This window comes from Stegostoma tigrinum, chromosome 6, assembly GCF_030684315.1.
Source record: "Stegostoma tigrinum isolate sSteTig4 chromosome 6, sSteTig4.hap1, whole genome shotgun sequence".
Classification (NCBI taxonomy): domain Eukaryota; kingdom Metazoa; phylum Chordata; class Chondrichthyes; order Orectolobiformes; family Stegostomatidae; genus Stegostoma; species Stegostoma tigrinum.
The window spans coordinates 51097222-51114775 of record NC_081359.1 but is presented as its reverse complement, the minus strand read 5'-3'; the positions used below and the strand labels follow the sequence as shown (position 1 = coordinate 51114775).

At 39.0% G+C, this 17554-nt stretch overlaps 1 protein-coding gene across 2 annotated transcripts in view; it reads left to right on the top strand.

Annotated features, from left to right (window-relative positions):
- Nucleotides 1–3871: 3871 nt before the first annotated feature.
- Nucleotides 3872–17554, top strand: part of tyr (tyrosinase) — a 77191-nt gene continuing 63508 nt past the window's right edge. For both annotated transcript variants that reach the window (XM_048532909.1, XM_048532910.1), the window contains exon 1: nucleotides 3872–4687. In XM_048532909.1, the coding sequence (XP_048388866.1) occupies nucleotides 3872–4687 (816 nt within the window). The remainder of the gene's footprint in view (nucleotides 4688–17554) is intronic.

Sequence of the window (17554 nt, the reverse complement as noted above, 5' to 3'; positions counted from 1 at the left end):
AGCAGTCCAGATATCAAGACCTCAGCTTAAGGAGATTAATGGTCTGATCCACAGTGACAGTTTGGACAGTGTTGCACTTTCATTCTGTATCTAAAAGTGTTTTGTAAACGGGATATCAACCACATTTGTAAAGAGTAACACTTCTCCCAGCAATCAATCTTGCATGGCGCCGGGGCCTTGTAGAGAGGAAGGATGTCAGCATCATAAATATCTAAGCATCATGCTAACCCAGGACACCTAGCACAGATCCCCAAAATCTGTTATCAATGACTATAGCTAATTTAAGTAACCATAGAATGGAAAGCCTTCGTTATAGCTATGGACTGCATTTCAGAATTTATAAGCCTAGGGTAATGATTCTAAATTAATGTTTGACTACATTTGCTCTGCTGACATGACTCAGAAGCAATCTGTGAACAATGCAATTGTCATGATTGCTTGCAGCTGTAATTTGTAATCTGGAGTCTTGGACAATGAATGACCTGCAGTTTGATGTCAGATGGGTAGTATCTACTGAGTCACTGGATAGATGATTAACACGATTGTCACTTGCAGACTTTAAAGTTAAACAATATTACATCATCCCTTAAGGAAAACACAGTAATTTACTCCAGTCATTCTGCATGCAGTAACAACATCTTGTTACTCACTTGCACAGTTAAATTTCAATCTAAGATGGCAAAATTCTTGAGTGACTTGCAGGTTCCACTTGAAGCATCACAATTACCCTATCCATCTTGTTTGCTTTTGCATTACTGTCCCTGATTTCAGTTTCCCTATTACCATTCAGCCCCTTATATACCCACTACCCAAAAATTAACTCTCCAGCCCCACGTTTTTGTGATTCGCCATGTCCTTCTTGGCCACACATTCTCCCAAAGTAGAGACTAACAATAATAGCTATGCCTTGACCAGTATTGGCAGGAACCCCTGACTGCCTGTTTCACAAAAAAAGTTACTGGCATACACTGCAAGCATGACACTAACAAAATACAGTGCCATACTACAATGTGACCAACACCTTGCCTTCAGAACTTACAACTCTGACAAGGTGCCTGCTTCTCCCTCTGCACCAAATGGCAGTGTGAGTGACGGAGGCTCTCAATCTACAACTTAACACTGCAGACTCTGTGCTCTAAAATGATTGTAAAGTCATAGAGGCTAGTAGCCTCCAAGCAAGCATAGAATGAGTGAGCACTTAAAAATGAAATAGTTATATGATGCAACAAAAACAAAGTTGCTGGAAAAGCTCAGCAGGTCTGGCAAAATCTGTGAAGGAGAAAACAGAGTTAACCTTTCGGGTCCGGTGATCCTTCCTCAGAACTCTGATGATATAATGCATCCTGTTTCTATGCACACAAAGACAACTGACAAAAACACTTGGAGCTTGCATGCTAAGTTCCACATTATTGAAGTACTGCTGTAACATGGGAGTTTGACCAAAAGCAGGCAAGATCACAAGTCAAAAAGTGTTGTCAGCATCAACAACACGTGTGGATGAAGGGAGGAGGGAAGAGAGGAGAATTGTGTCCGTGGTACATACAGAAATATTGTGGGGAAGACAGAGGTAGATAAAAGGCCGAGACAAGCAAATAGCAAACTGTAGCCTAGTGCGCAGGTTCTGAAAATGCACCATCTGACTTTTCCAATGCAGAATCAGAAATGGCATTGACAGCAGGTGGTTTCAGCTAATAGATACAAATATATGGAAATAAGGTAGCTGCCATAAAGCAATTCTGGAGTCACCAGTTAAAGCTTAAGGGACAAATTAGGACATTTTTCCCCCTCAGTATCAAGATTACAATTTTCGCATTCTCACCATTGCCCACATTGCTCCAGAGAAAGGAAATTCCACCCAGAATGCTTCTCAACAGTTAGTTGCCGTCATCTTTATTCAGGTCTGAAGATTTTGTCTGTCACTCTCAGTGAATCTTCATTGGATGAATTTTTTAAAAAACTGATCACTTCAGTATCCTACTTTACCTCGGATTAAAACAAACAAAAAGGACAGCTCCAAAACAATCCTCTTAGTAAAAATTTGCACGCATGAGCTTATCTTCTTCTGTAGAGGCGTGGTAAAAGTCAATTTTTTCCTTACGTTTTTAAATAAAAAAAGTTAAAATTGTTAACTTAGTTTTACCCTATCGAATGAAAAGCTTTTCTTTAAAACAAAAAGCCTGAGGAATTACAATAAATTAACATCTGAGTGTGTTTGGCACAGTTAACTCCAGAAAACGAAATACCGCCATTGAACAATCCATTCAATGGATTACAATCAGACTAGACAGAGAGAGAGAGAAATTCAAGATTAGGAGTTTTCTTTGCCAATACTATTTTTATACACACGCGCGTGACACCAAGCTGTAACACTGCAGAAAGTCGCTCGGCCCTTCACTTTACGTGTTTCCCGCCTTCATTTTGTCAGATCGCGTGTCTAAACAAGCTTTGAATGACTTACGCTTTCCCCTTGATAAAAACCTGGTATGTGGAAGTAATTATTTTCAGTTCTTCCAACGTGTACTCCAGACACGTTACTTCCACTCCCTGGTCTCTCAATTAGCTTAGTTAGCATTCTGTTCATTGTTGAGTTGATTTAAAACTCACTGTCTGATACCAAAGATTCTTATTTGCATCTCAATAACTTCGCATCATCTACACGTCGCTAAAAATCAGCTTCTTTTTCGTCACCTCCAGGATGGATTACTCAAATATTCATTTTGCTGACCTCTTAACCTCCAACCTGTATTAACATCAACTTTTCTAAAACTCATCGAGTGCCATGTTAAGTCTTAACATCCCATTTTTTAGCGACTCCTAATGGTTGGTTGGTCGCTATTGCTCTAATGATCCTTTGTACCAATCAATTTTGTGATTCGGATCTTAATACATTCTCTTGATTAGCATAGTCATTAAAATTCCTGTTGATGCGGGTCGGTTGTAATGGGCTCTATTCTGTTTGATCGGTGGCTTCCCTGTAAACATACCATACGTTTGAAAAATCTTCTGTTTGTCTCATCTTTTTGTGGATACCTGTCATTTGTCATGGATGAAGCGCAGAAGTCATCCGCCAGATTCTTTGCTATGAAGTCTTGGTTAACCTCTAACATTTTGTACTTAAAGCAGCTGATGGTCGTGTGATAGTTCATTTAAACTTCAAATATCTGTTGCGGTCGACAGGCTGAACGTTAGGGAAACTCGTGCTTCCTGGAGGATCATGAAACGGCTAATGATCCACACTCGTTTTATGCCACAAGGTCCTATGCGCGTCACAGCTCCTGCTCCAAACATCGAGACGAGTCGGCTGACCTATTGTTCGCATCATTTTTGCAATTCCTTTAACGCTTTGAATTAATGAGAAGGGCATTCACCGTTACCAGTAATAATCAAACTTAACTTTTTTAATTCTGCAAATAACCAATAAAATATAACTAAACATAACTGTAGGCGCTTAAAAATCTGTTAAAACAGTTAAACTCTTGAATTAAATAATAGATATTGATTTTTCAAATATGATACATCTAAATATGTGAGGACACGCTCCATTAATCTCTCATTTCAGTAAGTAACTTTTACCCATTTGACATGCTAACTTTTAATTTAATTGATTTCTTTTTCAGTAGTTAAATAACCAATTAGTAATGTATTTACACGTTATGAGAAGCATTTAATTATATCTTGAATAAAAGAGAATTTTTTTTTTAATTCAGCTGGATAAAAGCTGTGGGTTTGGTAATGATTTGTGCCAGACAGGAATGAAAAGCTCTGTTCATTAATCTGAAGCATGTGATTCTGAGTTTGAGGAGAAAGTCAAAGTTATGCATTGACTCCTGACTCTGCAGTGAGCCAAGGTAAAAGAAGCTCACCGAAAAAGATGTCTCTCCTTTTAATTTGCATTCTGAGTTTTTTCAAACTCTCATTTCAACAGTTTCCTCGACCATGTACATCTACAGAAGCACTTCTCAAGAAGGAATGTTGTCCAGTTTGGAGTGGAGATGGATCTCCTTGTGGCGAGCTCTCTGAACGAGGATCATGTCAAGATATTTTAATAACTGTGACTCCAAATGGACCTCAGTTCCCATTCTCTGGGGTGGATGATCGTGAAAACTGGCCATCTGTCTTTTACAACAGGACTTGTCACTGCAACAAAAACTTCATGGGTTTCAATTGTGCAGATTGCAAGTTTGGCTTTTCTGGTGCTAATTGCACAGAACGACGATGGTTGATCAGGAAAAATATCTTTAGCCTCACAACAACTGAGAAGAACAAGTTTCTTGCCTACATCAATTTAGCTAAATACACCATCAGCCAAGACTATCAAATTGCCACAGGAACATATGCCCAGATGAACAATGGTTCAAATCCCATGTTCAAAGATATAACTGTTTATGATCTATTTGTTTGGATGCACTATTACACATCGAGAGATGCTTTACTGAAAAACTCAAATGTTTGGATAGATATTGACTTTGCTCACGAAGGTCCTGGCTTCCTGACCTGGCATAGAGCTTTTATATTGCTGTGGGAAAATGAACTCCGAAAGACGGTGCGCGATGAAGACTTTACCATTCCATACTGGGATTGGAGAGATTCAGAAAGCTGTGACATCTGTACTGATGATTACATGGGAGGCCGTCATTCCACAAATCCCAATCTTTTGAGTCCTGCATCTTTGTTTGCAGCATGGCAGGTATTGTACAAGAAATCTTTTTTTTTATATTTCCTCAGTAAATCTCAAATTCTTTCATTGCTATTGCATTAGGCATTTGGTGAAATCTTGTTATAAAGTTAGTGATTATGTCCTATTTATCTTCCACGCCTAATATTACATTTTTCATTGCTTTTTCTATCAGCAGGTGTTTTTAATATAGACAAGTCATTGGTCCAACTCTCAATTCCTTTTCAGAGAAATATATTGGGCTCTGCCAGCCACTATGTAAGTCACATGGCCTGGCAGGTAACAAGTTTGGAATTAGAACTTTGATTTCATCTTACAAGGGCTAGTCTGAGTAGAACTCAAAGCTGTAACATTCAGGCTTAATAGTGAGAATAATACTCATCTAAGGCTCGATCTCTCTCAGATGTGTATGGAAGGCACTTAAATATATCTAATTATTTATTTGGGCATCATATTATTTTAATGTTGTGTTCCATGAAATCATAATATTATTCAACTTTTTATTATTGGTGAAAACAAATTTGCCCACTTCCAAAATTTGGAACTCTTAAACCTTTCCCCCATATCTTTTTCAGTTTTTTAAAATTTAGTATCGGTATCTTAGTTTTCCAATTTTGTTAAAATATTTAATGTGGATATTCTCCTTCTTGACAATATTGAGTGCACTTCAAAATTATTTAATTGTCTGTAATGCTGTACACCCTGCGGTCATGAAAGGCACCATTTTCATGCTTCTTGTAAATTATCAGAACTGGAGCATAAACGTTAGGAAGAACAAAGCCATTTTATTTGGTCCCTGTCATTTGATCCCTTTATACTATGCTAAACCTCATCCTTTGGGTAGAATGACATGATGAATCACTTGACAATCAGGCCCACTTCCACCGGCAAAGAGCCCATTGTTTTACCCCATCGGGGAGAAAGCCTCTGGGCATTCCAGGGATTTCTCCACTGAACAAAGGAAAATATTTTAAAAAACTGATACATTTGCTTCTAATCTCTGTTTGTTATTACAAACGAACTGATACTTGCATACCCAATTAATAATACAATCAGATTAATCACATAACTGCGTGATTACTTCGTAGATGGCTATTGACTGACTCATGATCTCATGGTGGTTACCTAACACTCCTATCCATTGTCCTTGTGTCTTCACAATACATTTTATTCAATCAATTTCCAGACAACACTCCTTCTAAATAAGAGGGTTCTCTTCAATCCACTTTACTTTCACAGGAATGTAGTTAAATCCCATAATGACTGTATGTTTAAAACTCAATTTTGATGTTTGATAGGTGGTCAATCTTTGTTTTATTACTTTGCTATTGAATACAATACATGGCTACGCTTTTACAACGTTATTACTGTAGGCAGCTTCACCATGGTTCTCTACACAAGCATTCACATCTTTTCTGTGTGACAGCTCATTGTATACATTTCACAGGAAGATTTGTGTGTTTTGTCTATCTAGTTACGCTGAATGTACTCTCTCTATGAAGGTATCTAATTACTCTAGATTACAATTTGACTTGAAACAGTGGATTGCCCAAGCTGCTGTTTCAGATTTAAAAAATGTTCCCCAGCTATTTTGTTGTCAACTGAGGACCACTTTCAGCCATTTTATTGCTGATTCAAACCTGGCCAGCCCTAAGACCGACCATTATCTGAAGTAGAACCACAATTTTCACATAAATGTGGTCATACGAGAAGGCATGGGTTCAAGCTGAGATGGGGAAAGTTTTGGAGAGAAGAGTGGGGAAAAATGTTTCACACAGAGGGTGCTGGGTGCCTGGAATGCAGTACTAGTGGAGCATGTGGAAGAAGGCAATGTGTAAGGTGTATCTTGTTTGACACATGAATGTGAAGTGAACAGAGGAACTGAAACCACATATGAGCAATAAGTAGTGGGTCTAAATAAGGATTAGGAATCGGTGTAGGCTTGGTGGCCTAATGGACCAGTTCTTGTGCTACATTGTATTGTATATCGAATCATGAAATAAGATTCCAATCATGTATTCAGGAAATCACCAGAAGTGTCCTTTCCAGTTTCTTCTCTGTTTCTGAGTGTCTGTTTCTGTCTCTATCTTCATCTCACTGTCTGTCTGTCTCTGTCTCTCTGTGACTAAGCTGTCTCTCTTTAAGAGGTTATTTTGTCCATTGTTTTTGGAGAGAGGTTGTAAGGCAAAGATCCCAAGCTGTCTCGAAGAAAGTAAGCCATTTGTCAGGACTTTGTTCCAACCTTTCAAAATAAAACTATGGAATTAGCCAGGGGGTAGCAACCTCTCTCAGCGCAAGTTTGCCAGAGTTTCTTTTAGTTTTTAAGTTTACATTTAAGCAGAAGCCTTTGTGTCTTGAGTTGGATACTTCAGTGAATATCTCCTAGCTGCTATTCTCTCTGAATCTTCTCTTGATATTTTATTTTCCTCCTGGATTGGAGAACTGCATGTGAGAATCTGTATCTGAATTTGCCTTTTTGCCAAGGGGTATGTTTATTGGGTGTTACTGTATTGGAACATTTTAATAATAGATACTGTATTTATTGTTTGGTTAAGGTTTCAATTAGCTAAGTTATTCTAAATTCCGCTTTCTTTTGTTTGTATTTTAACTATAGTGTTTAAGTAAATTGTGTTTTGCTTAATGTTGAGTAGTTTGACTAGTCATATTGCACTTCACATCTCCCTTTAAAATGAGAAATTTAGGATCTAGGCTATATTCTTAAAATATATTGAGGGATTCTGGTCTAGTCCATAACACTGTCTCTGTGTGTCTCTCTTGACACTACATGCAAATTTCTGGTTTAAACAAATGCCTTCTCTCTCGCCGCTTATGTTTTTTGAATTCTGTTTTTTCCATTTTTCTTTTTCCTCACTTTTCAAACTTTCTTATTTTTAGTTCTCTTTGCCCTTCTTTTCCATTTCTCTTAGTTTCTTGCTAACCCCTACTTATTTTTCCTTCCCCTTACAAGTCTCCAATTTTTCTTTCACCCCCAAGTCAACTTTTTATTAATTTCTTAATGAATATGTGCTAATTCTAGTGGTGATGCACCTAATTCAGGTTTCCCACCACTTAATTCTAAATATTTAATTGTAGCATTTCATCCTCACAAAATCTTACTTATTTTTAACATCAATTTATTGGCTGACTCTGTAGTTTTCATCAAATGTATCAACTGTTATAATTTTACCTCCTCAAAGTCTCTGCAACTGTTAAAGTCATTTCATTATCAGTCTGTATAATATATTTCACAACTCCTCTCTGTTCAGAACCTTAATTGAAAGATTCACAAATCCACCTTCAATTTAATGGATTAATATTCCCACCAAGAGTTTCATTTTACGATCTGAATCAATGGTAATGGTGATATGTCTAATCCAAGGTCAGTTCTGGCTTGATAGACGACATATTTTATTCCTTTTGCAATTTATTTGCCACTTTTGTTCATGATGTGACGGTGCCAGTATTTGATTGGCAACAAGATTGAACTCCTTGTCATAGTTCACACTCCCGGCCAACTTGGTATCATTTGCAAACTTGGATATGCAATATTTTGTTCCTTTAACCAAGTTATTAATATATATTGTGAATAGCTGGAGTCCCAACACCTATCCCTGTGGCACCCTACCAGTTACTGCCTGCCAATTTGAAAAAGACCCACTAATTCCTATTCTTTGTTTCCTCACTGCCAACCAGTTTTCTATCCATCTCAACACACTTCCCTGATCCCAAGTACTTTAATCTTGTACAATAATCTCTTATGCAGGACTTTGTCAAATGCTTTCTGAAAGTCCAAATATACCAGATTGACTAGCTCCTTCTTGTCAACTCTACTAGTTACATCTTCACAGAATTCCAACAGTGTCAAGCATGGTTTCCCCTTCATAAATACATGCTCACTCTGTCCGATCCTGCCACCACTTTCTAACTTCTCAGCTAAAAAGACTTAAGATAGTGTCAGCCTTCAGCCTGGGTTGAGTCTGATGCAGTGGGATATGCTTTGGATTTATCAGGTGAATACTTGATTTTTCTTACATTGTGGTAGTTTTGTGAGCTGGTTTTCACCTCAGAATGTGTCTGAGGTCTTGTTAGTTGGGTCAGTGGTTTTCTGAGGTCTTTTATTGTCAGGTCTGCTGGTTGTGGCCAGTTGCTGTTGGTTCCCCTAGTACAAAACAGGTTTCAGGATTGCCGTCAGGATCTTGGAGATAGCTGTGCAGATAGTTTTTGGGCCATAGCTCTTTTGGATCCTTCTCCTGGTGGTAGCTGTGGCGATAGCTCCCAGGGCAAATCGCTTTCTTGGACCCTTCTTCAGGAGGTAGCTGTGCAGATAGCTCTTGAGGAGAGAGCTCTTTCAGGTGAGGTTGTTATCTTTGCACCAAATCTGCACTTGCCATTGTGTTACTGGTGTTCCCTTTGAGTTCGATTAACTTCCTGTGAAAGTACTTTAGATTGGATTAGATTACCTACAGTGTGGAAACAGGCCCTTCGGCCCAACAAGTCTACACCGCTCCTTGAAGAATCCCACCCAGATCCATCCACCTATAACCCACACACGCGTGAACCCTATGGGCAATTTAGCATGGCCAATCCAACTAGCCTGCACATTTTTGGAATGTGGGAGGAAACTGGAACACCTGGAGGAAACCCACGCAGACATGGGGAGAATGTGCAAACTCCACATAGACAGTTGCCTAAGGCTGGAATCGAACCTCTGTCCCTGGTGCTGTGATGCTGCAGTGCTAACCACTGAGCCACCCTAATTGAGGTTGAATGTCTAATATCTCTCTGAATGAATATTGATTGAAGTTAGAGATGGTAGGAACTGCTGTTGCTGGAGTCTGAGATAACAAGGTGTAGAGCTGGATGAACACAGCAGGCCAGGCAGCATCAGAGGAGCAGGAAAGCTGACATTTCCAACCTGGACACTTCCTGCTCCTCCAATGCTGCCTGGCCTGTTGTGTTCATCCAGCTCTATGCCTTGATTGAAGTTGAATGTCTTGATATCTTTATAGGCTTTATAATGTTTGGGTTGGGGTAGCCTGAAGGGTAAAAGTTAGCTTCAGTCTGGAATATTAGGTCTGGTTACTTGTTTTTTTAGAGTCAAGGTGTGAATTAGATTTTTGGGCTGAACAATGGCTTCAGGCAGCAATGTTTTGTGTCTGTATATTTTTCCCTGAGCATTGCCCAGCTGCTTTTTATAAAATAACTTGTAAATTTTTTTTTGGAAAACTCCATGGTTTTGATCTAGTATTTCAGAAGATGGGTATTTTTGCTTAATCCTATAGTTCATTGGAACATTGTGACATCTGGAATCTTATGATTTTCCCTTTGTTTTCAAAATCAAGAATTGTGTTTTATGTTTATAGAAGGCTAGTTACTCCTGTAACAGATAAATGAGGTCTAATGTTATACAGGGTTACTAAAAGAGAAATTTTAAAATAACTCAATTTTAAAGGTGTCCTCAACAATGAAGCATCTTGTTTTGAACATGGACAGTCGGCGAGAACCTCTCCAAGACCATGAACCTATGTCATTTATCATTTTCTTAAACTCCTCTCAAAGTTTTAGTTGAATTTCTACTAGAAGGTCTTATCGCCACCAAGAAGAGAGTGTTTGGAAAACTCTTAATATAGAATTTACTAATTTTAATATTTATTTTGCCTACATCTGCTTGTAACCTTACGGTTTTAATCTACCCTAATATTACAAAAAATGAAACTTCAACCATCCATAACTGATGTTGTCCTCATGCATGAATCATGAGAGACTACTCTGCAAGTACAACAAACAATGAAGATAACTAGTCGAATGTTGTTACTTATTGCTGGGGAAATTGAAAACAAAATCTTCAGTTACACAGGACATAGGTGTGACCACATCTTGTGTACTTGCTGTAATAGTGGTCTCTCTTTTATGGAAGGCCGTTGTAAATGCTTTGCAAGCAGTTTACAGACGACTTCCACTACACCTTAACTGGATTGGATGAGTTGCCCTATAAGGAAAGGTTGGACAGGCCGCGTTTGTACCCACTGGAGCTTAGAACAGTAGATAGTAACTTGACTGAAACATGCAAGATCCTGTGGGACTTGATTGGAATGCAGTAAAAGAAATTCCTCTTGTGGAAGAATCTAGAACTAGGAGTTGCAGTTTAAAAACTAGCAGTCACCCATTTAAAAGAGATGATGTTATTTTTCTATCAGTGGGCCATAGATCTTTGGAACACATTTTCTCAATACATGATTGAAGCACAGTTTTGAACATTTTTAAGCCAGCTGAATCAATTCTTGGTTTAAAAAATGTGTAAGTTTTACTAGGGTAAGCAGAAGTGCGAAATTGAGTTTCCAAGCAGCTTAGCTGTAATCTTATTGAATGGCAGCATGGTTGAAGGTACCAAATGGATTACTCCTGATCCTCACAGCTGTTCACGTGTTTGATCCAGAAAGAAACCCCAATGCCAACAGTTTGTGTGGAATGGTACTTTGTTTGCAGAGCGGCATTTGGACAATATGTGAAGCACGTTTTCTTTCAAACTTTTTCAATTAAATGGTCAAACTGATTCAAGGGTAACACTATGCATCTCTACCCCCCCACCCCGCCCCCGGGCTTAAAATGTAGACCACATGGCTGATTTTAGGCTGCTTTCCCCATTCAATATGAGAATTAATGAGACGTCCAACTCCACTTTCCTGCCCTTTCTCCAATGTCTTTAATTCCCTCTGAGACCAAAAATCTGTCTGCCCAACCTTAACTGTTTTAAATGATGGAGAATATACAGCCCTTGAGCAGAGAATTCCAAAAATTCATAACCTTTGCTTGAAAAATTGTTTCTTTGTCTTGATCCTCAATGATTGGTCACCTGTCCTGAAATTATGCCCCTTTACGTTGGTTTCTTTGACCAGCGGAAACAATGGCTCTGCATATTTCAACATCTATCATATAAAACCCCTTCAGAACTTTAGTTTTGATGAGATCCCTACTCACTTTTCTAAACTGCAAAAAATAAAGACTCAATTTAGAGTCTTAAAATCAAAGAAGTATACAGCACAGAAACAGACTGCGTTTCATTTTGTTTTGAGTTCATGGATTGTGAATGTTGTTGGAAGCACAACCATCTCAAAGGTCACTTCCAAGTCTCTCACTGTTGAGAGTGGGAACTATGCTTCTGGGCCAACAAGAAACTGCACACAGTACTCCAGATTCCTCACTTACAATAAAGACCAAAATGTCATTTTTCTTCCTAATTGCTTGCTGTACCTACATGCTAACTTTGTGTATCTTGCCTGATCGCATTTGCATCTCTTTAAATATCAACACTTAAGTATCATCATTTCAGGAATCTTCTGATCTTCAATTCTTATGATCAAAGTGAATAGCTTCACCTTCCATTACATTATAACCCAACTGTTATATTGTTGCCCACCCACTCTTAATATTTCTTTTTAGCCTCATTGTGTGCTCTCCACAGCTTGCTTTTCCACTTTTTTTTTAATCAACAAACTTAGATACATTAACAGGCACTCTCAGAACCACCATCTCTAAATCATCAATATAAATTGTACATAATTGTTTAGGCCTAGCACTGAACTCTGCACCCCTATTCAAATTCAAATTCCAATTTGAAAATGTTCTGCCTAAGTTCACTCTCTCTGGTTTTTGTCCATTAACTAATCTTCTATCAATACCTTTGCCCCATATGCTTAATGGCAAAATGTCTTTCTAATGCTTTTTGGAAATCCTGGTTGTAATGAATCTGCTAATTCCTCTTCATCTACATTACTAGCTATATGTCAAATATTCAATAAGTAATATTCAGTAAATCTATGTTGGCTTGTTATAATCATTCAATGGATTTCCAATTGCATTGTTAAGAATGACTAAATAATAAACTCCAGCATTTTTGAACAGTTGATGTTGACGCTAGATTAGGTGGCCTGTACTGCTTTCTCTCTCCTTCCTTTTTTTGATATCTGGTGTAACATTTGCCAACTTCCAATTAGATGGATCACTTATGAATCAAACTACTTTTTGTAAAGCACACCTAATGTAGCCATTATCTGTACGGCTACGTCTTTTAATTCACCAGTGATAGGCCATCAAATCCCAGAGATTTGTGGGTTTTTAAATTCTTGGGTTCCTCCAGCACTTTCTCTCCTTACATGAATATCCTTACTTTCCTTATTTTCCTTACTTTATTGCATCCCACTGCTGAGTTTATATCTGGAATGAAACTTGTATCTTCTGATGAAGAATAGATACCAGATATTTGTTTAAAACTTTTGCAACATCATCATTCCCTGTGTTTTTTCCTGTTTCTGATTTAAAGGGATCTAAATTTAGTTTAGCTACTCACTTTTCTTAAACAACGGCTCTTACAATTTGTTTTTTTTTGGGATAGCTTATGCTCATACAACTCTTTCCTGTTCTATTAAATTGGCCAGGAGCAGGCAGGTGGGATTATTAGCATGGTTTGGTTGGACGAAGGATTTCTATGCTGTGTGACTGTGTGGTGTCGATAATACAGGCAATCCTTAGACTTGTTTTGTTTCTGCAGTAGTGCCAGCATCTTTTAATCTAACACCATGCCTATACTTGACTGAACCACAGTTGGGCCTGTCTTGGTAATTTTTTTTATCTCTCAGTTGAATGCATTTTTTTTGCAGAGTCCTCACTTTATTTACAGCCAAAATGTTTAGTCTACTTGCCCAATTAACCCTGGTTCTCCTCTCAAACCCTTTCTCATGGTATAAAGTTATTCTTTACCATCTCAGGGCTTGGAGTAAGTTAAAAGTTTTATTATGAGTTAGTTTTCAAGAGAGATAGTGGGAAATACTGGCGTACTTGTAAACTATTTGTTAATAAGCTTATAAATGCATAAGTACTGTATTTTCAGATGCTGCAGTTATCATGCAGTATTCTGGGTTGGGATAATCATTATCACCATTCTACCTTTCTCTATATCAAGTCAAGAGCTGTCTGATTATTAGTAAAGGAAAAACCACTGGTGAGTCTAAACAGAAAATGCACTTGTCTTGCACAGCAAGGTAGTCAATTGCATGATGGTAATAGGTACAATTTGCATTAACATATGAGGCATAATTACTAAAGACCCTCAGGAGCTGTCCTGAACACCTCTGTTCACTTTGAGTACTCATGGAGAAATCAACTCCAAGACACACAGTCCTCAGACTGAGAGGATTGGGTGGTACTCTAAGTACTGTGAGCATTAACATTTTCAGAACCGTTAACTTTATTTAACACACCTCCCAAGCATTTATTCCCAATAGTTAGGTATTACGTATTCATTTATACAACAATATTCCAATTACCAGTACCACGTCTCCTCCCAGGTTCTTGATTTCACATGTAAGTGTTCTGAATATTTCACAATTTTCCAAGGGCACACATGTATAGAAGGGTAGGGCTCCTGCTTGAGGACAGTTAACCTTCATTCTGAGATAGTAAGAACTGCAGATGCTGGAGAATCTGAGGAAGGTTCTGAGCAGGAAGGCTCCTGACGCTGCTTGGCCTGCTGTGTTCATCCAGCTCTACACCTTGTATCTCAGCCTTCATTCTGATCTGTGATTGTTTCTCCATTGGACTATCCTTTATCTTTGGATATCTTTCATCAAGGACAATATTCCTTGTAGAACTTGTCATTCATCTGTTATTTCATTTTGATGTTATTTAATTTCCTGAATTCCCTTCACAGAGGAATTTTCTGATTACTACCAATTCGGGTCATTTTCCCACAGCATCACCTGGGGATTTTTATTTTATTTCCATGAATGTCCATTGTGGAAGGTAACTGCTCTGTTGAAGCAAAACCTTCCTTCCTTTCATGGATCATAGAATCCCTACAGTGTGGAAACGGGCCCTTCGGACCAACAAGTCCACCGAGACCCATCCCCCAATAACCCACCTAATCTACACATCCTTGAACACTATGGGAAATTTAGCGTGGCCAATCCACCTAGCCTGCACATCTTTGGATTGTGGGAGGAAACCCACACAGACAGTGGCCCGTGGATGGAATCAAATCCTGGTCCCTGGCACTGTGAGGGTGCAGTGCTAAACACTGAGCGACCGTGCCACCCTTCGGTATGCTGGATTTCGGAAACTGTCAGTATTTCTGATTGGAGTGGACATTCTCTCTACCTGTAGTAATCCTTGACGCTTATACCAGGTAATTTCTTGCTTTTGACTGTATGCTGACTCCATAGATTTAGTTTATCTCCCTGAATTTGTTGATCAGATTGGACATCTTCAGTCACCCTTTATGGTTAGTTGTCTGGTGATATATGCTTCTTTTCAGATCTTCCGTCATGCTACTGAAGAATTGCTGCTTACTTAGCTGTACAGTTGTTAGTTGGACTGACTGTTCTGTTTTAGAAGCCAGAGGAATGAACATTTCCACCAGTCATGCAAAGTTTGTGCTTTGTTGACAGCACAGACCAGTTCTGTTACACCCATATAAGTAATCTCACCAAATATTTTCTTCTGTATGGATTCTGCCAGAAGTCCAAGAGGCCCAATCTTTTATAGTGGTTTGTTCTCTTGACTTGTTGAACTCTTCTGCTACCGCAGGAATTTGAGGACAAGAAATTATTGTCAGTTCAAAAAGGAGGAATGTTAATTGTCAAACACATGTCACTCTCAACTTTCATACCCTCTTTGAGTTACAGGGCAGAACTGTCCCCACCAAAAATGCAATAATATTCCCTTCAAAAGTACAAAAGAAGGGCTGCTTAAAAAAAAAGGTCCACATGCTTCTCAAGGCCTCTAGTCATAAAAAACCTGAGAGTCTGAATATACACATCTCATTCACTGTCTGGACTGCTGTGTGCAATATGTTCTACCCTGGATCCCTGATGGAATTTTGAAGGATTTCCACATAGACAACCTTCCACTGAGTTCTCTGACTACTGACTACACCAAGATGACATGCTAGAGCATGTACAGATGACATATGACACTAAGGAAATGAAGCTGTGCAGCTGCAACCAACACTGCAAACTCTTCCAAGCTAACCAGAAGACACAGAGGGCAGGTCTTTGATTCATATAGTGTGGGAGGTTAGAGTTCAAGGTCAATGAATCAGAAATCCATTCAGATGGAAGCCGAACACACACTTGAGATACCTCATCACCAAAGTGTCCTCAAAGCCAAGTGCCACTGCTTTGAGGCAATGGATGGCTTTGGCCATGAGCTGGAAATTAATAGTCACTTATCTGGAAAGTTCCTATAGAGTCATCCACGCTGCTCCACCGGCCAGCCACCCAATGGAGGCTTTTCAGTGCAGCAGCCTGTCCCCTCTCCTTCACCAGTCACTTCAAGCTATGGTGAGTGGAATTATGGATTCCCAAGTCATCTACTCCTGACTGTAAAGAATTCTGGAATGAGGCAACGATGTCCCAAACTGGGTGAGATTCTGATAAAAGACTGGGAACTCCTGTTAAGAATTACAAAGACCAGAAAATGAACAGGAACTACATGTCATGTGAGGCCATGTACCAGATGGAAGAGAAACCTCACCATCTTGGAAGTGGATTGATGTGAAGACAGAGCCTAAATATAAAAAGTCACTTATCGGATGTTGAGTCTAACCATACCTGACCACCCTTCCTAAATGGTTGACTCTGAACCTTTAGTAATGACCCAGTTTAGCATTTTGTCCCAGAGATGTTTGTGAGCATCCACTGCATCTTTGGATAAGCTCTGGGTGAGGGATTAAGGAGACAAATCAGTCTCACAACCTGGTGACCACAGTTATGTTCATTAATGACCAGCAGTTGTCCCCCGTAGGCCAGCACTCGGAGCAGTCCTATCCAATGCCCTAGGCAAGTGGTAACTTTGGCCTTTAGCTCTTGCCAGTCCACTCAGCAGTGCTAAATAATGAGAAGCAAAGAAATCACACAAGCATTGAAAATATGCTGTGATTCCATCTCCACTAAAGAAGTCACAAACGAATTGTCAGAAGTATTAGGGAACCAAGGGTCAGGTGAGAGGGTGGAATTGAAGAAAATCAGTACTTGTGGGATGTAGAAAGGTATTAGTGAAATTAAGGACAAATCCCCTGGTCCTGATACCCTGTACCCCAGACTTCCAAAAGAAATGGCCCTGGAAATATAGGTGGTCATCTTCCAAAAATCTATAAACTCTGTAGCAGATTGGATGGTGGCAAATGTAATTGCATAATTTAAAAAGAAAAGGAGGAAAGATAGGCTAACTGGCCTGTGATCTTTTCAATCCTGGCTGGATCTTCCATTATAAAAGATGTGATAAGAGAGCACTCTGAAAGCATGAAGGCATATTAAAAAGTCAGTTTGGATTTATGAAAGGAAATCATGCTTACCATATGTTGAGGTTTTTGAGAATGTGAGTAACAGAAGAGATAAGGGATAAACATTGAATATGGGAGATAATGGGAACTGCAGATGCAGGAGGATCCAAGATAATAAAGTGTGAAGCTGGGTGAAGGGTCTAGGCCCGAAACGTCAGCTTTTGTGCTCCTGAGACGCTGCTTGGCCTGCTGTGTTCATCCAGCTTCACACTTTTTATTAACATTGAATATGGTGCGTTTTTGGATTTCAAGAAGGCTTTTGATAAGAGGCTTGTGAGCAAAATTTAAAGTATGAGGGGTTGGGAGTAATATATCGGCATGGATAGAGAATTTGTTGAAATATTGGAAACATTGGGAGTAAATGTATCTTTCTGTGTGGCAGGTGATGACTAGTGGGAAGCTTGCAAAGACCAACAGACGGCAACAAAATATAATATATAAGGAAGGAGAAGGTTAAATATGAGGGTAAGCTAGCCAGTAATATAAATGAAGACTAAGAGTTTCTTCAGGTATGTGAATGGCAAAAGTGGACATTGGACCTC